General features: G+C 36.3%; 1 protein-coding gene across 1 annotated transcript in view; it reads right to left on the minus strand.

Annotated features, from left to right (window-relative positions):
* LOC117400323 (contactin-associated protein-like 2) overlaps positions 1–25,960 on the minus strand; it is a 508,692-nt gene that overhangs the window by 308,544 nt on the left and 174,188 nt on the right. The window contains exon 2 of the mRNA XM_034000113.3: positions 2,585–2,695. Within this exon, the coding sequence (XP_033856004.3) occupies positions 2,585–2,695 (111 nt within the window). The remainder of the gene's footprint in view (positions 1–2,584; positions 2,696–25,960) is intronic.

Below are 25,960 nucleotides of genomic sequence, written 5' to 3' on the forward strand. Positions count from 1 at the left end.
AAGCCCAAGTCTGTCGGTGTTTCGTGGGAAAAAAAAAACAAAAAACAAAACTACCCATCGTCACACTTATAAAAAGTTTCTAAAATAAATGTTTAAAAAAAATCGAAGTTTTGTCTGACAGGATCAGCGTCATCAATCTGAGGTAATAAACACTGTAAATAAACCAACTTGCACAAATAAATTGTTTCATAAATATATTACTGATGGCGTAAGGGAGTACATAAATAAAAAAACATCTAACAACAACAAAAAAAAAAAAATCATGAATTGTCTCTTACCGTCAGTGTCAGCCTCTTCATCCTCCAAATCAATATCCTCACCATCACTGGAGTAATCAAAGTCTCCCTCATCCTCCAAAATTAACTCCAAGGCAGTCTGGGGATCAATTCTGCGCTTTCGCGTTCCGAATTCCATTTGTTTGAAAACTTTTTTTTTTTTTTAACTCTCACAAAAACACTCTCTGCTAAAACTCCTAACTACTACAAGTTCACCAAGCCTTCTCTTCAGTCCAGGTGACTCTTTTAAGCTTATCAGTACACAGAATTCACACTGCAGCGGCATTTTCAATGATGCAGTTTAAAAAACAAACCAGGCAAGGCGAAGGGGCCCGAAATGCTCGGGCTCAGCCCTGAGGTAAACGTTCCAGGACCCGAAATATTCGGCCTTGGCCTTCAAAAGGTTAACAGATATTTATATAAGAAAAGCAATAACTTTCTATAACTTAGTGGTGCTTTGCTTCACAATATCCAAGGAGAAAAACAAGGTCTTGTTATTGTTTTACTATTCCATGCCATCATCAGCCACCTCAAAACTGAAATATTTCTATACTTCACTGCGCAGGCTGGCCAATTCGGAAGTAATTTAATCTTCTCTGCGTACAAATGCACGACACATCTAAAAGTATTAAGTACGGTGTCATGCTGAATGTTGCATTATTTTGAGATGTGTTTTGATGTTTTAAAAGTGCATCTCATTTATAATACCGAAAGTTCACATTTTAAAAATATATTAATAACAGTGTAAGTAATCACATGGAAAAAATGCAATGAACCACACTGATGCGTGCGCATATCTCACAATAATCCCAATTGTGCTTAATGCAGCATGCAAATACTAGCATTTGGTACCTTGCGAGCACGTTCTGAATAGAAGAAAAAAAAATGATATATACACATATCAAATTATTTAAGCCGATTTTCCTGTTTATTGTGTTTGTTTGTGTCAAGTTTATTTTTAGGTGTGTATCCATTTTAAAAAAGACAGTCCTGTTTACTAATTAGTTGATGCATGCACTTTTTGAAAACAGGATATAGTTTCCGGTAAGGGATTGGCTGGTAAGAGGAAATAGGGGAAGAAAGGGGAGTAGAGCATACGAGAGATAGTACACAGGTTGTGGATTTGTTGTTTTTCTTGTTTTATAGCTATTGAATGTTTGAAATACATTTGTTAATCGGGTTCTTAGAACAAGGAAAATGCTAATCAATGGAGTAAAATTGTTAAATAATACTTTATGTGTGATGTTTGCCTAGGAGACTAACAATGATTGCTATGTATAGGGTTTGTTGTATCTTAATTAAAATAAACTTGATTATACTGTGTTTGTATTTATAGCAGTATTGGCAATAAAAAGTATGTCTCTGCGTACGTGATTTTTTTTTTATCCCACGATATCGCGATATAGAAATGATCCATATCGAACGATATCGATATCATATTGAAATTGGTGCCTACCTCTACTTTAAATCCGCTAAAGTGGAAAGAGGCACACTTAAGAGTGTGTCAGTAACAAGGTGCTCCTCTTACACAATATGTTTTTGTAGAATTTTAAATTCAGTGCCATTATGTAGGTATTAACAAACTCTAATACCCCCTTGTCTGTAAAGACCTGTGCAGTCTTTCTACATTTTTAAATTGTTTAGGGAAGTTAATATAAATCATATCTTATTTGAAGTTCCCCATATCTGTGTTTACTATTTATATTAATAAATACATATTCCTGTCAAACAGGATTGTATTATTGTAGGCCTAGTTAGTTCAAGAGGTTATATTTTAGCAACTACAATTACACTGCAAGAAATATGTTGCGTTTTCTAATCAAATTTTGCAATGAAACTGAGAACTACAGCGTGACAGGCAGGATTTTCCAGGTCAGCTGTATTTTTTTTATTTTTAGTTTAAAGAAGCTTTAGTGAAAAAAAACAGTGTCATGCTTTTCTTCTGACTCTAACAAGGACATTAAAACCAGTGGCCATTAACTGCAGAACAACCCTTATCACTAAGATTGATTTAACCATATGTGAAGGTATGGGACTTTTTATAGATGAACATCCGTGAAATTGAAGTTTGTGAAATGCTGCAAAAAATAAGTGTTTATTCAACTGTTATAATGAAAATGAATGCATTGAAATGCATGGCTTTTTAAAAATCTCATTCCAATCACAGCTTTCACAGGAGATCTGAAGTGAATCCCAGGTCAGAATGATTTACGGGTTTGTTATTCGAGATGAGTTGAGCATTTGTTTTGCAGAGGAATATTAAGTTTTACTGCTGCATTGACGGCTCTGAAAGATGAATTGGCTCTTACCTCCTCTTCTGTTTAGTTTTGCGTACCCCGGGGCGTAACTGCCAGCCAACATAGAAGAACTTGTAAAGGAGCTGTGGGAAAGCGGTGTGGACAATTGTTCATCACATTTCTCTGAAAAAAAAACAAGAAGATACAGCTAATTAGATGCTAGAGGTACAAAGAAATGAGTATCCACATTGATATACTTAATATGGTCATTATTAAACATGTTTGTATAAGCAAATTCTAAGCATCTTAGTCCTTGTTTGATAACATTTTCCAAACAAACAGTGCAAGCATTTTAGAAAATTCTGTTTGTTGAAACCTGTTTAGGTTAAACCCCATCTTGATATATGTGTGCCTGCACTGGTGAGTGTTGTAGTGCAGATGGCTTGCCTCCTAAAGACACCCTCTCAATGTAAGCCTATGTAAAGGCCATGGCCAAGGAGGTGTTACCTTCATCCATTGTGGCAACTCCCAAAACAAAAGGGGGGCAACTACTACAACTGATAATCCATATTTGTATCTAGTCACACCAACAATATAACCTAATTTAAAAATGGAATTAAACAGACATCCAAGCGTGTAACTACCTTAGATAAATCTATCTGCATAATAAATGCTTATCGGATTTAGGTGTAAGTGAATAAAATTATCATGTATTTTGTTGTATTCATCTCTTGGCACTTTCCTAAAAAAAACATTCTGAAGCCTGGTGGCCATGACGTTATGATTCAGAATACTTTTAAAAAATATGAGTAGCTTGTTTTCTTGGGGCTGGAATGCACCAGATTCTCCACCCCTCCTTATTTTACACAATGAACTGGTCCTGTGAACATGAGATGCATCATTGCTTGCACACATGTTATTGCTTAAGTTGATGCGTACAATAACGGTTTTGATTTTAGAAATGGATAGTCAAATTGTTTTTAGGAAGCCACCTGCAAAAAAAAAAAAAATAGAGTGAAAGAACCATACATATGGCCCTAAACAGCCCTGAGGGCCACCAGACCCAACAACACACCCAAATGCCAGAAACTGCAAATTAAAAAGCATATATAAAGAAATAATCCAAAATAGGTTCACTGACTAAAATATCAGCAATGTTACCATTTCAATTGAATAACAAAATATAATGTTCAGTTCCTACCATTAATGTGACTTTTGGGAGCCTATAGTTTCCACCTGCTTTTTGAAGTCAGGCGTAATAAGCGCATCGTACCTCAGCAGAGACATTTCCATCAGTCAGTCTGTTGCTAATTTTTATCTTATTTATTCTGCTGCACTCACCACTTTTTGAAGCAGCTGGTGTATTTGACTCTCTGACACCATTTCCACCTACTCTTGTCACAAATGTATCCATTTTAAACTCTCTTTGCGATCGCTAACTCAAACCTTCTTTTCCCAAGTTCACTGCAGTAAAAGTATTGCATAAATTAAACTTATTAACAACAACCATCTCCTAGCAACAGACCTTCCAGCAACCCGCACTAATTGATAAGAAAGCAGAATATCATACCTTAATTTCCACCAAAAAACATATCATCAGTCCAGAATATTTTTTGTGTTACTGTGTGTGATTATTTAAAAAGCATATTACAGGAGCGGTGCACATGAATGGAAGCATTTTCTTCCACTGGAAGGTTACAGTGGTTTATTCCTGCTTACCATCAACAGCTTGGTTTTCTGCACAGATCTGTTCTTTGTAGGCCTACCCACTGGGACCCCGATGATTTTGGGAAACCTAATGCAGCTTCTATTCTTTACCAAAAAAGCTTTGACATTAATATGTATAATTAAGAGGGGTTTAAAAACGCAAAGTGAAAACAAAATTGAGATAGAAAAATGTTTTGATGAAATTTAGCTTATCATTTTGTGAAGGTAATCACTTAGACTACTGTAATTTCGACCCTATACACAACCCTATACCAAACCAGCCTGTGCCATCTACAATTATTAAGCAGATTCTTAGCAATAATTTCGAGCTGACTGGTTCACACGTTATCCCTGGTTACATTATGAGGACCTGGTTAAGGGAGTCCTGTGCTTTTTCTGTGCAAAGGCATGGCAAATGAAACTAATAGACATGTCCAAATATGCAGAAAGCCCTGGAGAAATTTAAAAGCCATGAAAAATCATTCACTCATAGATTGGCATCACAGCAACTAAAACAACACGAACAATCACAGCCAATTGATGCATTGCTCAGTCACCAGGTGCTGTGTGAGCAAGAGGTTGCACAAAAGTGTCTCCAAAAAATATTCAATTCAGTCAGGTATTTAGCTCATGAAGGATTTATCTTCGTGGTCACGACTCAAAGGAAGGAAACTTTAAGCAGGTGTTGTTACAATGTGACGGTGAACTACAACTAAAACAATGCATAATAAGAAAAAACAAACATGACATCAAGCGATATTCAGAATGAAATATTGCAGTTGCAAGCTCATTCTGTAATACGTACAATCAGCCAGGCAATTCTCAATAACTCCCAATTTTTTCAGTTATTGTAGATGGCACACAGGACATCAGTGGAAAGGAGAAAGAATCGATATAGATACACTGATGAAGAGCTTAATGCTCATGAGGCCTTTTTTGTCTTGTATGAAGACCTGATTCATGTGGGAAAACTATTGAAAATACTGTACAGGACGCTCTACTTCGACTCCAGTTGCAATTAGCCTACCTGCGTGGTCAGATGTACGATGGAGCTTCAAATATGTCTGCAGCCTACCATGGGTGTCAGGTGGAATCAAGTCAAAGCAGCCTTTAGCTCTTTATGTTCACTGTGGTGCTCATTCCTGCAATCTTGCGGCATCACACTTTGCCTCTGCAGTTATTAGAGATGCTCTTCAATGGGTTCAAGGCTTTTTACAGCGCATCAGGCAAATATAAGAAAATATTTTCATCTGTTGCTAGCAGTGAAAGTACAAAGTTTCACTCAATCAGGCCACTATGTTCAACGAGATGACTAACGCGTTGTGCAGCTGTGGAATCTGTTTTAACACAATACTCAAGATTTTGAATGAGAACAGTATTGTTGGGATTGCACATGACTATGCAAGTTTTAGAGCTGCTGGAAAATCTTAACAGATGTCTACAAGATTAATTTACTTGCACAGCTGGGATGCTGGAAGCAGTAAATGCTGTACAACGCAAAGTGGACGTAGTACGCAGTGAACACTATTTTAATAGAAACGTTTGAGGACATGAACAAGCTAATTGAACAATATGACTTAGAACAGTTGACAATTCCAAGACATCGCAAAACACCCACAAGGTACACTGGAACTGCTACAGCTTATCATCCCTCAACCGAACTGGAACACTACCTACCCCAGACCTCTAGTTTATTGATTGTGCAAAATCTGAATTGTCAAAGCGATTTGACAGCAATGACCTTAAGCACTAACAAGCGGAACTGGAAAAGGAATTATGTTCCAGATCAGACATAAGGAAAAACCTATTTGGAGAATATTAGGGTGAGTGACAAATCACTATAATTTGTCAAGTAACAATGCAATTAAACATAGCGTTTCTAAAGCCAATTAGTTTATAGTTGAAATACACATTAAAAACTTTTCTTATCACTGTTACTGTTTCAATACTCGCCATCTGTGTTTATAAGAATTTGTCCTAAATTGCCACACGTTTTGTCCCCCCCACCTTACAGTAGAGATCGCCGCCCATGGCAGTCGAGTCCCTGATTGGATATGGTAACACAATTTTCTGCTTTGTTTGAATAAGTCTAATACAGTCTGCAAGGGAATCTAATTGAAACATCCAACCTATTACAATGCATTTTATAATCCATTAATGGTGTGAGGAGTACCAAGTATCTACTATACCGGAATTAACTGAGAAAAGCCTTTGGCATTGTAATGTCAGTGATACAGTATATTGCAAAACCTAATGGACATGGTTTGTAGTAGATCAATTAACACAACATCACATTAACTTCTGACAATTTTGGAAAGATGGAGCTGTTTTAAATGAAAGACTGCTGTAGTTTTTGCTGTGGCAAAGCTTTGTTTCCTGGGACATTCTATCATCTCCTGAAACATCTGTATCAGTGTCAAATCTGTTTAGATAGATTGTTTCTTAGGAATTTTTGAAGATGTCTTATGAAAAGCAAGAACCTAGGTCTTGGCAATATATATATATATATATATATATATATATATATATATATATATATATATATATATATATATATATAGTATGTTTATAACATATTTTAGAACTCTAAAAGACAAGAAAATGGTTACATTCTTATTTGTTACATTTGTTTGTGAAACACAGACAAAATGTATGAAAAAGTCTCCAGACACTATTTTAATTCTTTCTTTACAAGAATATTTTAATGTGGTTGTAAAATTATTAACCATTTTTTTCCCTGGATACCAGTTTTTACCATGGCACGCATCTTTTAACTAGCAAATGCTTAAGAAAGTAGAATACATCTTATAAGCATTTTCATAAAAAAAAAAAAAAATACTCCTTTTGCCATGCAAATGCCCACTGGGCTGCAACATTAAAAGAAAAAAAAAAAAAAAAAGATGCCGAAGCAGCATTTTGAAAAATGCCCAAATGACACTAAAAGTTTTTTTAGTTAAATATATTGCATTTTAATCATAAAACAAAGCTTAAGTCTATGTGGGATGAGCAAAGCATTTTTTCAATTAACTGGTAAAGAACTAATTTGCATATATGAGGCATTTTTAATAAGCCCTACTGCCAGGGGTGTAGTGCTATATTTAGAAGTGAGGGGTCGCTATTATCTAACCGTTCCCGTTTCCCCCCACACTCAACAGAACCGCAGTTTATCACTCTGCAGTAGTTACATAATTTTAAATCGCGAGTCACAACAGTGAATGTATAATGGGTTGCATCTCTAACTTTAGCTATATTAAGAAATGTACAGTAATATCAAACTGTTTGAGAGCAAAATAACATAACTTCACTTATACAATTATACACAACCTTCATATAACTTATTAACTTAAACATACAAATAAGGATTAAATCTTGAAATTATTATTATTAATCCTATGTGTAACACTACCCCCTCCAAATCGTCTTGTCTCACTGTCGCTTAAGAGCAAACGAGACTGATGTTTTGAAACAGAAGTGCGCCTGATTGCAAAAAAAGAGTTGTGCAAGGCCACAGGTACCCTTTATTTGTTTGTTGCAATTGAGTTTTATATTTTAAATAAATGTTTAGCTTATTTTATCTACTTGATTTCTGATATATGGGTCTAAAAATAACTGTTCCATTAATACATCAAATTGTAAAATGCTGAAATCTCAGCACAGCGTTGATACAGATTCCCTTCACCTCTCTTACTCATTCTAGACCAGACATGCTGTATTCAAATGTTTTCATTATTTATCTCTCAAGGCTATTCTTTGCTTATTTGTATGGGTTATTGTGGCAAAGTGCCCCCCTGTGTATGTTATATGTTACGTGTTGTGTGTAAATGTTGGTGTATAGTCATTGGTACACGGGATATAAGCGGGTCTGTGTTTCACGTGTGTGTAAATTGTGTATTTGTATTTAGGCACGGGGATGGCACATCACATCACGTGCAAGTAAAAAGTAATATGTGAGCACGGGGAATTGCACTTTAATTAATTCACGTGCAGTTGTACCGAGATTCCAATTGAATGATTGACTAGCAATCGAGTCTCGGGAACAACTGCATAAAAGCTGCATATTTTCACTCACTGGTTTTTGGGTGTTCGAGAGTGGAGAACGGGTGAGGAGAAGGAGGAAAGTTTAAGTAGTAAAGGAAAGGAAATTAAACTAAAATAACCGTTTATTTTACTCACCGTGTTTGTTTGTCTCCGTGCACCGTTTGTCTGTGTAGTCCGTTTTGTTTGTCTATTTATTTTGGCGTGAAGTGCCGTGTCCTGTTTTGTGCTTGTGTTTGTTCAACCTTTTTATTTTCTGTTTTGTTTAGTAAATGCTGAGCGCGATCACGCGCCCAGCTTCACCAAACCACATCTCTCTGTTTATTTATTTCCTGGCTCTGGTCTGACACCACCCACTCCGGCCGTCTTTGTGACAGTTAGTTATTTATATATATATATATATATATATATATATATATATGTGAATATATATGTGTATATATATATATATGTGTATATATGTATACATGTGTATATATATATATATATACATATATATATGTGTATATATGTATATATGTGTATGTATGTATGTATGTATGTATGTATGTATGTAAGTAAAATTATACATTAATAATACAGTTGTATATTAATAAAACAGTTAAATATTGTACATGTGAAGTACAGAAGTGGTGCTCTCCCTGCCCAAAAAGCGAGGGGTCGGCGCTCCCTGCAGACACGCAGCACGACACCCCTGCCTGCCGCTGAACCAGCATTGAAGGCAGTAATGTTTATCATCAGAGCTTTCAATCAGAAACACTATGTTCCTCAATATCAAGACATAGTCGATTTATGCACATAATTATGCTTCACTGACTTGAAAGGAATGCCACAATTTAAATTAGCTTTTCAGCTAAAGTCTTCTATTTTTCCAGCGCTATGTGAAGCAAAGACTCTTTACGATTAGGCTACCTTTATTCCCAAAAGTAAGTTCATCATTTTACCTTTATCCTGGCTGAGCTACTGTGTCCTCATCCTGATATCATACTGAAAGATATCTACTCTAGCCACTGCATCATTACCAGCGCCTCCTTGAACTGCCAGTCGCATTCCTGAGGGAATATATCATGGCTTTACTATAATGTACAGATTCTTTAGAGGCTTTCTTCTGGTAACAGTGCCAAATGAGATAGTGATATTTAGAATAATTCATTTCAGACAGCTTGGCAATCAGCTGTGTGAGATATTAAACTTTTTAATTAAAAAGTCATAGCCCAAATGTTTTGATTATTTTGTTTCCCAGCCTTACTTTGAACTCATTTATCTTTCCAGGTCCACCTGACCCAAATACAGGACATGAAATAACACAAGTGAACTTGCGTTGTATCAAAAAATCTTGGCTTCCCGTAAAGTGAAAATAAACCCTGGAATACCAAAGACCAACAGCAGAACGATAATGAGCAGTTTTAAAGGCTTGTTAGTGATAGTATTACACCATAAAACATACATTCTTTATTAAAAACATTTCTTCAAAATTTAAAATTATATTTGGAACATCTAAAACCTTTTCTTAGAATTAAATATTCTGTACTAAACTATAGCCATTTAACATTAACATACTGAGTAAATGACGCAACATGTTTGGGAAAAAAAGACAATTTAATTATAGTAATTTTCTATATTTTATATTTTTGTTACAAAATATTTTATATTTTTGTTACAAAATATTTTATATATATATATATATATATATATATATAAAAGTTTTGCATTTGTGGATGAGGAAAAAAATTACAAGAAATCAATTTAGTCTATAATTATTTATTTCAGCAATTTTTTTTGCAAAACTCCAAAAATGCTAATTCAAAAGTATTCATACCCTTTGATGCTATGATCGTATTGTCTACAAGGTGCTAGAAATTTCAATATGATAATGCAGAACCTAATTCTAGAAAAGCCTAGAAAATGCTGGCTTGTAAGTGAACATTCTTATAGAGTATAAAAAGGGTTAGGCATAGGATGATTGATGTCATTACCAATAACTCAATATGGGGAAAAAGTAAAGAGCTATCTGAAGACCTTAGGCGGAAAATGATTTATTGTCATAACGCTGGAGAAAGATACAAGAAGATTTCTAAGTATTTGAGTATCCCAATTTCAACTACTGTTTCTATTATCAAGAAGTACAAGACTCATGGTACTGTCAACGCTCCCTCGGTCAGGAAGAAAGAATGTTCTTTCACCACAAACAAGTAGAAGTATTGTGAAGAAGGCAAACAACAATCCGAGACTGACTGCCAAAGATATTCAGAGTGAACTGCCTGCAAGTGGGCCTGGGGTTTCCATTTTAACCATAGGTCGAGTATTGCATGGTGAAGGTCTCAATGGTCGCAGGCCAAGGAAAAAGACACTCTTTGGAAAAAGTCACAAGGACAATCGCTTAAAGTTTGCAAAATGGCATTTGAATGATGGATATGAGCTCTGGTCAAAGGTTTTGTGGATGAAACAAAAATCAAGCTATTTGGTCATACTGATAGTCGTTACGTTTGGAGAAAGTCTGGTGAGGCGTACAAAGATAAGAACACCATACCTACTGTCAAGCATGGAGGTGGTAATATCCTTCAGTGGGGCTGTTTTTCCTCTAATGGCACAGGAAATTTGGTTCCAATACATGGTAAAACCCTCCGCTACAAAACCGCAACTGGACGTTCCAAGACAATAACAATCCACAGCGCACATCTAAATCTACTTCAGAATGGTTAAAGAAGAATAAAATCAACGTTCTGGAATGGCCTAGTCAAAGTCCCGATCTAAATCCGATTGAGAATCTTTTGTATGAGTTGAAAACGGCCGTGCACAAGACAAGTCCTCGGAATTTGAATGAACTGAAAAAATTTTGCATTGAAGAATGGTCATAAATCACTAAAGAATTTGATCAAATATCCTAATCATTTAAAAGAGGTTATTATTGCTGAAGGTGCCTCAAATGGCTATTCATTTCATTTTCCTTGTCAGGGTATGAATACTTTTGAATTGGCATTTTTTGAGTTTTGCAAAAAAAAAAAATGCTGAAATAAATAATTGTAGACATCTATTTCTTGTAACTTTTTTTCCTCATCCATAAAAGCAAAACTTTTTCTACAAAAGATTTTTCCTGTAATTATTTGTTTTCGAGACATTTCTAGAAATTATATATTTTCATTGGGATATGTAAACGTTTGACTTCAACTGTGTGTGTGTGTGTATATACATGAGACCCAATATGCGGTGACGTGGTGCAGAACTCAAAACGGTTCCCTTGTTCCCTATCCTAATTTGGACAGTGAATGTAAACTACTGGTAAAATCTTTGCTTTTACCAGCAGTTTACGTTCAGTCACTGACTGATAAGTCACTAATAAGATAAAAATTAAGGTTACAAATACTTTTGCATGAAGCAAACATGAGTACACTGTGTTTTATCCCTTAATGCTTTAAAACTCCCCAATTCCTTTTACTCTCCAGGTTTTTAAACTGGGGTACGCGGATGTGGCAATGTGCCCGCCCCTGTGTGCATTTGTGTGTTATGTGTTGCGTGTTGCGTGTGTAAATGTCGGTGTATAGTCATTGGTACACGGGATATAAACGGGTCTGTGTTTCACGTGTGATTTAAAATGTAGATTTGTATTTAGGCACGAGGAGGGCACAAATCACTTCACGTGCTGGTTAAAGGTAGTATGTGAGCACGGGGTTTCACAGAATTAATTCACGTGCTGGGATTCAAGTGAATAATTAATTAGTAATTGAATCCCAGCATAACAGTATATATAGATGCACGTTTCTTTCACTCGGGGTTGGGTGTTCGGTGAGTGGAGAACGGGAGAGAGAGGAGAAAATAAAGCAAAGTAATTAGAAGTGTTTTCACTCACCGTGTTTGTTCGTCTGTCTGTTTAAGTGTAGTACGTTTTGTTTGTCTTTTTATTTTGGCGTATAGTGCCGTGTCCCGTGTTTTGTGTTAAAACCTTTTATTTTCTGTGCTGTTTATTAAATGCTGAGCGAAAGCATTTGCTCAGCTCCACCAAACCACACCTCTCTGTCTGTTTATTTCCTGCTTCTGGTCTGACGCCACCCACTCCGGCCGTCTTTGTGACAGCGGACAACAGATTTTTTTTTTTTTTTTTACCACTTTGTTGTACTTTGCGACTTAGCAATCGAATTAACAATGTTGAATCTCCTTTCAAATAAAACCACAGCCGCATTCTGTTGGGCGAGGTTAACTATAAACAGTGAGTGAACGCTGAGCGCACATACTACATTACATATTTAAATAGCAGGCTGGTGGTTCTGCAGTCTGTAGGCTAAAAATAAATAAATTAAAAAAAAAAAAAATTATGATGTTGCTTCTTTTAAAAATGTGTAGTATTCACTAGATACGTTTACTTTCTGGAGTTTAAATGTTCAGTATTTGTAGTTTAATCAGTTCAGTGCGTTTTATCTATGTTTATGTTTTTAAATAACAGTATTATTGAGTTGAGCAGGCAGCTGTGCCGCCCTGCTTAGACAGTGAAATCACTGTGCTGGAGCTGGAGCGACACGACTGTGTTATCTTTACTTGCAATGCTTTATGTGTTTTTTCACTATGACTAATTCGTTGCTGAACTCCTTGTCGAGTGACAGCATTAGCCTACGCATGCATGCTGCTAATTATTAGTTTAATAAAAGCAAAAGCATGGTATTATTATTACAAAAATGGAATTGCCGGATTTAGAAAAAAAATCCCTAACTTCTGGGATTGGGAAGTGTCTGGAATTGGATTCCCTACTCCAGACCTATTGAGTGTGTTCATATCATATAGCGAGTGCCCAGCAACAAGCTGTCTGGCAGCTGAATAACATGAACAGACAACTGCACTAAACACTAATACGTAAGCATTTTGCTAAAAATCATTTTTGACTGCCTGATATAAATATCCCCTTTCAAATTAGCTTTTGGAAATATTCACTGCCAAACACTGTGCTTATTCTGGCTGGATTCGATACTGCACAAGACACACATAGCATTTTAAATGTCCAGCTCAATAAAATAATAAGAAAAAAGCACACATATTCAGTGTGTTATTCAATATTCACACAGTTCCACATGCTACCTGATTTAAAAAAATGAAAATAAAAAAAATGCCTGTATTTGTAAATGTAATTGTTTTTATGCAAAATGCCCCGTCTTTTCTCTCTACACGAATGCATTTGTTGGAAGAAATGCACAACTTTTGTTGAGAATTGCTTTCTGATTTTCTTTTAAATTAGAACCTTAGGTTTTGTTTTTCAAAAGCAAAACCTGTTTTTGGACTTGTTTTGCCATACTTATTGGTCTGGATTTTGAAATAATTTTACATAGCATTTTTGGTTTAAATTTAATTTAATTTAATTTAATTTAATTTAATTAGTTTAACAGCAGTTTTCCATGAACAGTAATTGGCTGAACTCGAGCCTCTCCTCCTTCCCTGTGTGCTTTTTGAGCCAGCAAATCGAGGCTTGTTTATTTTTTTTGTAATAACCCGCTTACATTTTTTTGTAACTTGAAGTCCTATTTGTTCATTTTAAATACAGAATAACATACCCTTTTGTATGGGCTGCATTGTTTACTAATCAGGGTGTAGTTTTACTGAAATCTGTGATAAAAAGCAGGCACGTCCATCACATTGGTAGGTAAAATATTTTCAGTTAACATCAATAAGTACTTAAGCCTAGTAATTAAAATACCATTTTTTTCTGTTTTCATAGGTATATTATGACTCTATCTCAGATGAGGGTACACGCGCAAACTAGATTTTTTGGCAAGGGGTACGAGGCCTATTAAGTTTGAAAACCACGGCTCTAAGAGATCCTCTCTTTCCTACAATATTTCCTGCAGCCAGTCATTGTCAATGTCAGCTGTCGGTGTAAGCTCTTTATCAGTAGGATCACATCCAGGTTTCTTGTCTCCGCCTGGAGTGAAACCGTTTATCCTATCACAAAGGAAATTGCCATCTGCAAAAAAGAAAAAGAAAAAATCCCCATAATGAATTTGGATTGCAGCCCACCCAGAAAGGCAATGACTGGAGCTCACAGTCTGCTCTTCCTATAAAGAAGGAATGGAAGTGCATTGCACAGCAGGGAGCTGCATATCCAATGTAGCTTCTTCAAGTTATACAGAATCAATTACATAATGAGCCCACTACTTCTAAAACTGTTTTTATGCATCTCACAGCAGCATCTATACCAGAGGTGGCCAAACCGCGGCTCCCAGGCAGTTCCAGTGCTGCTCCCGGTGAAATGCTGGGTGACACACACTTGGCTCGAATGAACTGAAGAAAGAATAACAAACTAAAAATAAAAGAGAGAAAAAGTAAAAATGAACAGAAGTTTATTATTTTTGTTCTCTGTATTCATTCGTGTTTATTATTCTTTCTTCTCTCCCCTTCTCTATCTTCACTTTCTTTGAGCCTGCATGTTCATTGCAAGGAGTCAGGACATTTCGTTACTTGATGACCTTCGACACCGCGCGTGTACGTGGCTCTGCAGCAGCAGTTGTTGATGCATAGTTCACCCCCTAGTCTCTGTAAGTCACTTTGGATAAAGCTAAATAACTAATTAATAATAATAATATAAATGCATATTTCGATCACCTCGAGTGAAAGCCAATGTGCAGTTGAAAGTCATAATTTCATAGTTTCATAATTTTTAATTAAGTGCTCTTTTGTTTCAATGAAACAATCGCATTGAGCAAACCATTCACTAGATATAAACGAAAGTATGAGGCTTTAAGACAGAATGGGAGGAAGAGTTTGCTTTCACTGACAGTTGTAAACCTCTGTGTCTCATCTGCAACAAATCGCTTGCACACTGTAGTCTGTACAAGACGAGCAGCCTCAAACGTCATTATGAAACCAATCACAACAAATATTCATCTAAATATCCTCATGGATCAGACTTAAGAAGAAACTCGCTGGCCTCTTTAAAAGCACACCTCAGCAGTCAGCAGATGCTCCTTTCGCTGTTCAGTAAAGAAGCTGATGTAACAACTCAAGCGAATTTTGTATGGCATGGATATCGCTCGTGCCAAACGTTCTTCTTCAGATGAATGAATCCTTTTATAAAATTAGACTGTTGCCGCTAGACTAGAGAATGCATGTTTAAATGTTATATTGCAAGTCTATAATGTATATTATATTTACATATCTTACATATGTTATGTCTCGTCATGAGCAGGTACTGTAATCCTTTCAACATAAATAAAGTGCGTTTGTCATCCACAAAGCTCTCAAAAGTATTTAATACACGCAGCAGTCATACAAAAAGAAAAATGCTTCTTTTTTTTAAAACTGAGCATTCAGATCCTCAAGGAAAAAAGAATCCTTACAAAAATGTATCTTTTTATGTGGTGTTTTTGGTGAAATCAGGGCATTGTTGGCGAAATCGTATTTTGCTTCATAATAACTGAATACACCGTGTAACAATTTTTTTTTTTTTTTGGTTCCTGGGTAGTAAGTGTTATTTCCTAATTGCTTATGCCTCAAAAGTATAGAAAATGGCTATTATTCCCCACAAACTTTGCTTTTGTGACCAGGACAGTGATATTTTGAAATTTACCTATTTTCCAGAACATTCCAGATAGATTCAGTGCTGAGTAAACTTGGAGTAACTTCTAGAACTTTCCAGTAATATAAATAGTAGTATAAATACAGGGGCCTTAAGCCCACCAGTTCAGTTTAGTTCCAGCTGCCTAAGTGGATACATATCTGCATTTTTCTGAGATGGCATCAAGGTCATAGGAGACTTCAAAATGGTGGCATTCCTGATGGGTCTCCAAGGCGGTTTTACCAAGTTTCCCTGCTATCTTTGCCTTTGGGACAGCAGGGACACCAAGGCGCACTACCACAGGCGGGACTTGCCACAGCGGACCGAGTTCTCTGTGGGGAGGAACAACGTCAAGTGGGAGCCACTGGTGGACCCCCGGAAGGTGCTGATGCCACCACTGCACATCAAATTGGGCCTTATGAAACAATTTGTCAGAGCTCTAGATAAGGAGTCGGCAGCCTTCAAGTACCTTTAAGACTTCTTCCCTAAGCTGTCTGAGGCAAAGGTCAAAGCCGGTGTCTTCGTCGGACCACAGATAAAGAAGATCCTGGAGTGCAATGAATTCCCCAAGAAGCTCACTAGTAAGGAGAAAGCGGCTTGGAACAGCTTTGTCGCAGTGGTTCGGGGCTTCCTGGGCAATCACAAGGCCGAAAACTATGTGGAACTGGTTGAGACTCTGGTGAAGAACTACGGCACAATGGGCTGTAGGATGTCCCTCAAAGTCCATATCCTTGATGCTCATCTTGATAAATTCAAGGAGAACATGGGAGCGTACTCGGAGGAGCAAGGCGAGCGCTTCCACCAGGATATACTGGACTTTGAACGCCGCTACCAAGGACAGTATAATGAGAACATGATGGGAGACTACATTTGGGGGCTGATTCGTGAAAGTGATTTACAGTATAATCGTAAATCTCGAAAAACTACTCACTTCTAAATCTTTTGTAGTCATTTTTGTATTACTTTAGTATAAATACATGTTAATTTGGATTCATATGTTGTTTTTTTTCGGACTTTACGTGAACGAAAAGACACAAATTGGCCCGTTTTCTCATTGGAAATAGGTAAATTTCAAAATATCACTGTCCTGGTCACAAAAGCAAAGTTTGTGGGGAATAATAGCCATTCTCTATACTTTTGAGGCATAAGCAATTAGGAAATAACACTTACTACCCAGGAACAAAAATTGTGTTACATATTTCACAACCAGTGCCATCTTGGTATTTTATTTACTGTATACAATTGCCGATGCAATAGGCATTTTCCGAAAATGTTAAAATAACATTTTAATGGTGTCTAAAAATACAAAAATAAAACATTTCTAAAACTTATAAGCCATTGTGTTCATTCACCAGTTATATCCCTGATAACATCTATTGCCAGCAAGAGTTTCTATTGCAATTGGTGACATTGGGAACTCATTCTGCACGTGACTCTGGGCAGACTGCAGTCGCAGCTACTGTGTAAAGGTAAGCTTGAGGGAACTCTGGAGGAGAATAGTAAATAGGTGCATCCACTGACTTTTACTGGGGTGCGCCGTGCTGCTACCTGACACCGGTACAGATGTGTGAAGATGTGGGGTATGCTTTGAGAGAGAGAGAGAGAGAGAGAGAGAGAGAGAGAGAGAGAGAGAGAGAGAGAGAGAGAGAGAATGAATCTATAGCATGGTAATCTTGGGATGATGTATTGTCAGCCTAAAAAATGATAACACAAAGCAGTGATGCAGAAAATGAAGACAATAGAGTACTGAAAAACATTTTTTAGAGATTCAGGTTTGCCTGCGTTTTGGAAAACTGTGTTTTGTTTTTTATCTTTAAAACATTTGGTGAATCTGTCCTACGAACTGAATGGGTCTGCAAGCACCAGGTGAACTTTTTTTTTTTGAATAAGTTTTATTAGTATTGGCATTAATACAGGTGCCCTTATTGTTTGGGAGCCTGTTATGCTTTGCCTGATTTGACCTTAATTGGAGATATGTAGATTTATCAACAACCAAAAAACTTTAGAAAGATTACCTTACTACCAATTACAAAATGCCCTGTATAATAAAGTCCTGCATAGTTAATATCAAAGGTATTGCTGTATGCACATGACAGATGGCATTATTTGAACACTAAAGGTTGTTCCACTACTTTGCATGCTAATGAACATACTGTAAGGCCTTCTTTCTGGAATACCCACTGCATGGAACAGATGGCAACAACACAATCCATGTACTGCCAACACAACAGTAACCTGATACAGGTACTGGCGTTGAATTATACAGGCATTGGACAAAAAAGGTTCTAAAATGTCACTATACAGTACAGCACACATTAATGTTTGTGATTTCTTATTCAAATGGCATCCCTGCATCTTCCTTTTGCATGCCAGTGTCAGTCATGATAAGCAACACAGCAGATCTCAATATCAATAGAGGATAACCCCTATGTTGTTCTCAAAGGGCCTACAATTTACTTGGCATATTTTACATTCAGATGCTGGCAAGAAGATACATTTGGCAGGATTACGAAAAAACAAAAACCGATATCACAACAAACATGTTTTATTACGATATCAAGCACTCGTTCCCTTCCACACCGTTGAGCGCCCCTCTTATTAGCCAATGGGCTTATCATGCTACTGCCAATTAAAGGCGTGTTGACTGATGACAGCCCACTCAATACAACCCTGCCTTGACAGTTTTTTTTTTTTTATTGAAAAGAACCAGAGTCCCACTGGAACACTCTGAGATCTACAAAAGCCTTTCAAACAGTGCTGGACTGTGACTGGCACTCAGCTCTTCTGCCATAGTCAGCAAAGCCAATCCGCTGTCCCCTGTTTTGATGCAATACCTTGTCTTAGCTACCAAGGACCACTTTTGGAAACAGTATTTCTTTTATATTTGCCATAAACAATTCCCATTGTAAGGTCCTGGGATATTACTGTATATAAAAGGCATGTGATGCTTTTAGTTGATTTGGTTTCTTTTGCTCTTTCCAGTAGAACCTTGCGCTCAGCATGTCAATATACAGCCTCTCTGTTGTTTTCTACCGTTACTGGCGTTAGTGAAAGGACTACAGGTTGTTTGGATAAGTCACACGCAGGCAGATCGGTGACTGGCATTTCTTGACTAAACTCGTTCTCAAGGAAATCGGAGTCCAAATCAAAACAACAATAGAAATTTGAAATTATTTCAGACATTTTAAAGTTGTTATAAAACACGTATCAGTGGCATTGTTGTTTGAATTAGAGAAACACAGCTCCGTCCTGAATTTCAGCAGCATCCACTAGATAGAAATGTAAACAGACACTTTCAAAACTAGTCCCGGTAAGCATGTTATCCACTCATGTTATCCACTAATGTTATCCCATAACAAAAATGTATCCCATGCTAGACATACCCACGTTTCTGGTAAAAAATACAATATTCCCACTTTTACTTTCTTAGACACTGATGGCTCAACTGAAATATGTAACGCAAGTGATAATAATCATGTTTTAATGAATTGTAAGAAACTTCTCCAAGTGCAAGTTTTACACTCAATAAATGTTTATTTGAATAGTTTGATGGCTTGTGTATTACTTTATATTCCTGTGTAACTTCCTTAACTGTCCGATAATTGGCATTAACAAATGTTGAATACAATTAAAAATGTTATGCTTGAGCACACATCAAAGCATAACCTGCGACTGGTTTTATAGGGTTGTTATGGGTTTATGTAAAGCGTAACCCATTAAAAGTAAATAATCTACAGCTGCATGAGAACAAACTCATTGTACACAAAATATAAACACATATTGGACTCACACAATGGCTTTATAAAAAGAAATCTGAAAATAACTAAATAACAATCTGTGTGTATGGATTCTGTAAACCCATTAGTACTGAAACATTTATTGTAATTAGCAAACATTAATGTTCCTTGGGTAATGCATGGGGTTTACTTTGCATAATCCATGGCTGGAGATCCCAGGGAAAACTTAACCACAGTGTGTGTGTCTGTCTAATTGCATTTTCTTGCGAAACAATGAACCTGACATCCCAAAAGGGCCTCAAGTTTTTTTTCAATTTGCAATGCAAACAGGTGCTAAAAAATAAAATCTCAATACATTAGTTAAAAATGCTCACAACTAAAAGGATACTGTACATATAAGTAAATATTAAAAATACTGTACAATATCAAATGATGGACATAACTGTGTTCCCAAAGTCAAAGCATTCAGCCAGCGGAGCCTGTTTTGTGTTTTGCCAGGTCTGTTAAAACAGTTTGCTTGTGTTCATTGATTGAAAATGCATTAAATTAGTTTTATCAATGTCAGGTTTCCAATTAACACTCTGCTTTCTTTTCTTTACACAACGAGTGGCCATATACCTGTATCGGTTGTTGCTTGTCCAATTGGGTGGCTGTATTAAAGTCAGGTTTAAGTAAAGACTAAAACACATTTTCTTTGTGAAAAAAACATACATTTCGTAAATATTACACATGAGAACTTTCACTTTCTTGTACAGACTACTGTACAAATCAAATCGCTGTTGCTGTTATCTGTACAAATGGTAGCTTAAGCTTACAGCTCACTCAGTTATGTAGATGTGCCTCAGATGATATGTGGGTTAACTAGTGGGCTAAATATTATGTTAACTGTGAAACTAGGCTATGTATGGTCTGAAGCATTTGACTACTAAAATAAATGTGCTCTGTGCTTATACCCACAATCTCTGTCTGTACTCTTTATACTACCTTCTGGCCTGAATTAAAATCAAACCAGCCGGCCTGTCATTACACCCACCTTGCAGGTTAAATGCAAGTGACATATTATAAAGAGGGTTAAAAAAAAAACAATATATGCAAAATATGTAGTCCTGCTGTAGTCCAACAGAAATAATAATAGATGTTTCTACATATTTAAAAGGCAATGAGATAACATTAGTCCACTCATAATATTCCACTCGAGTGGGATAACAAAAATGTATCCCACACTAGATAGGTAATATTCCTAAATTTATATAAACAGGTTTGTTAGTAAATTGAAATAAATTCATCAAAATCATATTTCTAATTGTTATTTGTATGAACTGGCACTTGCTGCAAGGTGTTTTACTATATGGAAAACAATAGCCCAGTTTGTTTTGTTTTTATTTCCACAATGAAGGCTACAACAAAACGGTGTTTCCAAAAGCCTAATCTATCGGTGCAGAAATTGCTTTCTCTTTCACTCCAGGTTTAATCTTCCTCCCTTGAGTATGCAACAAATGGATGTGGATGCTCTGCAAGTTGAAAGATAATACATGGAAGGTCACCCAGTGTTCTCTTGTGTACGTAATGGAAACAAAACACTGCCTGTCCCTTGAACTATAAATACAGATCATCACCCCACCACGTTACTGTATGGGCAACAAAAGAAAATAAATGGTTGTCACAACAGCATCAGCCAGAAAGATTGCCGCTGCTTTTTCTGTTAGTCATGTCGAATATCTTGCTGTCACAGTTCAAATGCAAACACAATAATGTATTCCACACAAAGAGTGGTGTTACACCAGTCCATTTGAATATGCAACAATTAATGTCTAAGGTTTGCCAGATCTAGATGTAAGAACACTGGTTGTTATCTTGCACTATATAATTATGTGTAGCAGACCTTGTTATTACAAAACACACACCCTAATGATAAAAGCACTTAAAAAGGTTTTACTTGTATGGAGCTCCAATTGCTTGAAGAGTCAGGAGTGGGTGATGTCTGGCATTTTAATTAGATGCATTCACTTGTGTTAGCATTTACCATTCAGGGCATTGACGCTGTGAGGAAACACAATTGGGCATTCTAAATTTGGGAGAAAATTGGGGTAAAATAATTGGGCACTCTAAATTTTAAAAAAATAAATACAAATGTCAGCTCTCAACATTCACAATTATATTAATTAAACTAGAGGTGTTCAGAGGACCCATTACACCACCTAAAGTTACCAGAGAGCAGCATTTATTTAAGTATTTTCATTATGAAGAACTATGAATATTTTGTATCAAAAAGAAAGCTAATTAAATGGAAATGTGTATGAACACTTAATGACTAAGACTACTCTAAAATAACTATTTTGACAAACATGACAAGCCTCGTAGCACAGCTTGTTTTCAGAAAGAAATGCTACAGTACTGTCTGTGATAATATATATATATATATATATATATATATATATATATATATATATATATATATATATAGTACTGTTGCATTAATCAAGAAATAAATCAATAAGCTTATAGACACCTTTGTAAGAGGGGACTATCTATAACTACCATAGCATACAGGAGTTTGTGTGAGGATACTAGTTTCACATAGGGCTCAATATTCACAAGAATTATGTGTCTCATGGGGCCAGTTACCTGTCTAGAGGGCTTGTTTCAATAATCTTGTTAATATCTCCACTAACGTGGCTAAACCATTACCATCTAAAAGCACTAATTAAGTCTGATGAGGTGCCAGTGCAATACAGTTTATATATTCAAACATCTCATTTTTTTCTGATTTCCATTTTCTTTCATTGAGCAGTATTTACTACGAACTGCTGCACAAGAAATCTATAGATACATTTCATTCATTTATTTCAACAGTCAAGTTATGGACCATATTTCATTGTTGCTCAGAAGTGAATATATTTCTCTATTGAAAAGTGTAAAGTACTACACGCAGGCAATAAAAATGTGCATTATAAATATCGTATGGGAGATACTGAAATTGAAGAAGGAATCTATGAAAAAGACCTAGGAGTTTATGTTGATTCAGAAATGTGTTCATCTAGACAATGCGGGGAAGCTATAAAAAAGGCCAACAAGATGCTCGGATATATTGTTAGAAGTTTTGAATTTAAATCAAGGGAAGTAATGTTAAAACTTTACAATGCATTAGTAAGACCTCACCTAGAATATTGTGTTCAGTTCTGGTCACCTCGTTACAAAAAGGATATTGCTGCTCTAGGAAGAGTGCAAAGAAGAGCAACCAGAATTATCCCGGGTTTAAAAGGCATGTCGTATGCAGACAGGCTAAAAGAACTGAATCTATTCAGTCTTGAACAAAGAAGACTACGTGGTGATCTGATTCAAGCATTCAAAATCCTAAAAGGTATAGACAATGTCGACCCAGGGGACTTTTTTGACCTGAAAAAAGAAACAAGGACCAGGGCTCACAAATGGAGATTAGATAAAGGGGCATTCAGAACAGAAAATAGGAGGCACTTTTTTACACAGAGAATTGTGAGGGTCTGGAACCAACTCCCCAGTAATGTTTTTGAAGCTGACACCCTGGGATCCTTCAAGAAGCTGCTTGATTCAGGGATCAATAAGCTACTAACAACCAAACGAGCAAGATGGGCTGAATGGCCTCCTCTCATTTGTAAACTTTCTTATGTTCTTATGTTATTGCACAATTGCTTCTTAACTATATTCTGCGCTATTCAATGTTTTGATGTGCAATGTTGTTTTTTTGGTTTCCTGGTGTATGCACTTCATTCTAGACAGCTATATTTAGAACTATACTGCAAAAATCTCAGGATTGTAAAAAATACCAGTTTAGTTTGTAGTTTGACTTACTGTACATGTCTTTAAATAACTTTTTGTGACTGGCAAACCAGGCAGTTATATTTTATTTTATTAAGAATTGAACATAGAAACAGTCTTTGCTGCAATTTTGATCTGACTTCATTCCCATCTTTTAAAAGGGCAAATACTGTACATTGTTCATCATAAAACCTGAGAGCATAGGGAACGTGGTAAAAAAAAAAATCAGAAAGGGCAGAGTGCTAATCACTGCCTTGAAAAAGTCAAAGGTTAGCCTAATTACCTGCTACATCAAGAAGGTTTCAAAAAAGTTTTTTTTTTCTTTACTAAAAAGGTTTGTTTAAAGCGATGGATGGTATAAACTCCCACACAATAACCTGGCATTCAAAATGTCCCCCAATCACAAGTACAGTAAACAAAACAACAAGCGTGTGTGCGGTTAAAAATCTTTATTAAAAAAACTCATTACACTAATGAAAAATATGTATTTAAAACTATGAATGTAATAAAGTACAGTAATCTGTCGTGTATCCGACTGCGATGGGACCAGAGTAAGGGCGGATATGTAAAAAGGTGGATAAATGAATCCTGTTTTAAATACCATTATACACAGCTGGAACAATTACTGTACTATATTATTATTGTTCTGAGATTGAGCTTTTATTAGGGAGCTCCACTAAATCCCTTATTTAGAAAGATACAAGGTATTAACGCTTGTGACAGAGTAGCCATCTGCCGTGTGGATGCATGCATTTGCTGCTGAGTGACAGGCAGGAGATCGAGACGGAGGTTGAAGTTGATACACCCTGCAGGTGAACAGGATTTATTTACATATTGTAGCGCTGAGCAGCAGGGTTTCCAGAATATAATGAGATAGACAACAGTTGCAAAGCAGTAGGAATCCGCGGTATTATTTTTTTAGCTTTTAGTGAACAATGGCTCTCCTTCCTCTCCTCTCTCACAAACTCAACCTCTCAATTCGCTCTCTCAATTCTCCCGCCACCAGATCCCGCTTCTTTCTTTCAAATTGTCATTTCCACACACACACCCAAGTGTGCTTTATTGGCATGACAAGCAGAACAAGTATTGCCAAAGCTACAACAAAATACACAAACATACATTACAACAGATACAACACGGTCATATTGAGCACATCTTACAGTGGAACTCTGGCTCTATGGCAGGATGCTACAAATTCTACAGTAATTTTTATTGAAATATATGTGAATGGCAAGGTGATGAGGTGAAAACAGCTGATTTGTGGATTGGTAAGAGTGATTACTACAGGCAGTGCGTTTGTTATTTAAATCTATGTGAATGGCACAAAACGAGATCCAAACAATTGAGTTTGCCCGAAATATATGGTGTGCTTAAGTAAGCAGTAAGACATGACAGCCCTGAAGTGTCTTATTGTGCTTGTAAAATGGGTTACTAGTTTTTAGAAATAAAAATTAATATTGGTTTATCTTTTCCTAAATATATTAAATTAGGAAAAATAGTTCCAATAAATGTAATTGTTCCAATGAATTTAATAAACAAATTATTTTTAATAATAAATTCAAATAAATTATCAGTTCAGTATTTGTCTCATGAAGTTGACTGTACCAGGGAATTTAGAGTTTTCTAAATTAAATAGCTGGTTACACAGTTGGATAGATTGTGAAGTAGGTGGCACTGTTTGGTGAGTAGGGGAGTTTGTTTCTGCCTTTTGTTTACGAGTTGACGACGGTACTGCAGAGCGGATGTAACTCCAGGACTTCCTGTCTTTCTTAGCTGGTGCCCAATAGCTTCTTAAACTACCTTATAAAATGGGTTGGGAGATATCTGCGTCCTGAGTACCGATGACTTAAGTTTGTTTAAGTCTGTTTGGGATCCAGCAGGGTGATGTTGTGACCTGTCTTTTTGTTGTTGCGTGTAAGTTTTCAGGACAGAAATGAAGACGCTGTTTGCTCTTTTAAAGCGGGTATCTGAAATTAGGTTTATAGATCGTCCCACTGTGGGAGAATTTAAAAAACGATTCTGGCCAGCTCACAAGCTTGCGTAGCTGCTAACTGAATAGTGTGTGCCAGCTGATGTTATCACTTCAGCAAAGAAACTTCTTAAAACTGTGTTTATTTCAGTCTTAGGTGCAGTTTTCCAGTCCATATTTTTTTGTTTGTGCTGACCAACGATTAAAAACAGACACAGCCCAAGCGGTTACTTTTTTAGTATTCCGCTCTTCTTTATTGTCTTCAATTGTATTCATTTCAGCAGTACTGAGAGAGGTTTGTGTATTGTAGTACTTACAGTTTCATTTTTTTCCTGATTTTTTTTTTTAAATGATTACTGTCGGTTCTGTTTCCGAACTGTTGTGGTTTAAATCCTCCAGGAATGTGCGGACATTGGAGTCACCAAACAAGATCAAATTTAAATGAAGGAAGGCTGACATATTATTGTTTTTTTATTGGGGGAAGAAATGGCGGCCAATTCAAAATTATTGTTTTAAACGTTGTTAAATGCTCTGTGCAATAATATCTGTTTGTAAAAAGTCTTAGTTGCTGGGACTTTACCCATTGGTTGTACTGTAATAATTCAATGGCTTGGAATGCCTATCAGCCAATCAGGACACAGATATCTCCCAACCCATTTTATAACACACTA

The sequence above is a fragment of the Acipenser ruthenus genome, chromosome 4, assembly GCF_902713425.1.
Source record: "Acipenser ruthenus chromosome 4, fAciRut3.2 maternal haplotype, whole genome shotgun sequence".
Classification (NCBI taxonomy): domain Eukaryota; kingdom Metazoa; phylum Chordata; class Actinopteri; order Acipenseriformes; family Acipenseridae; genus Acipenser; species Acipenser ruthenus.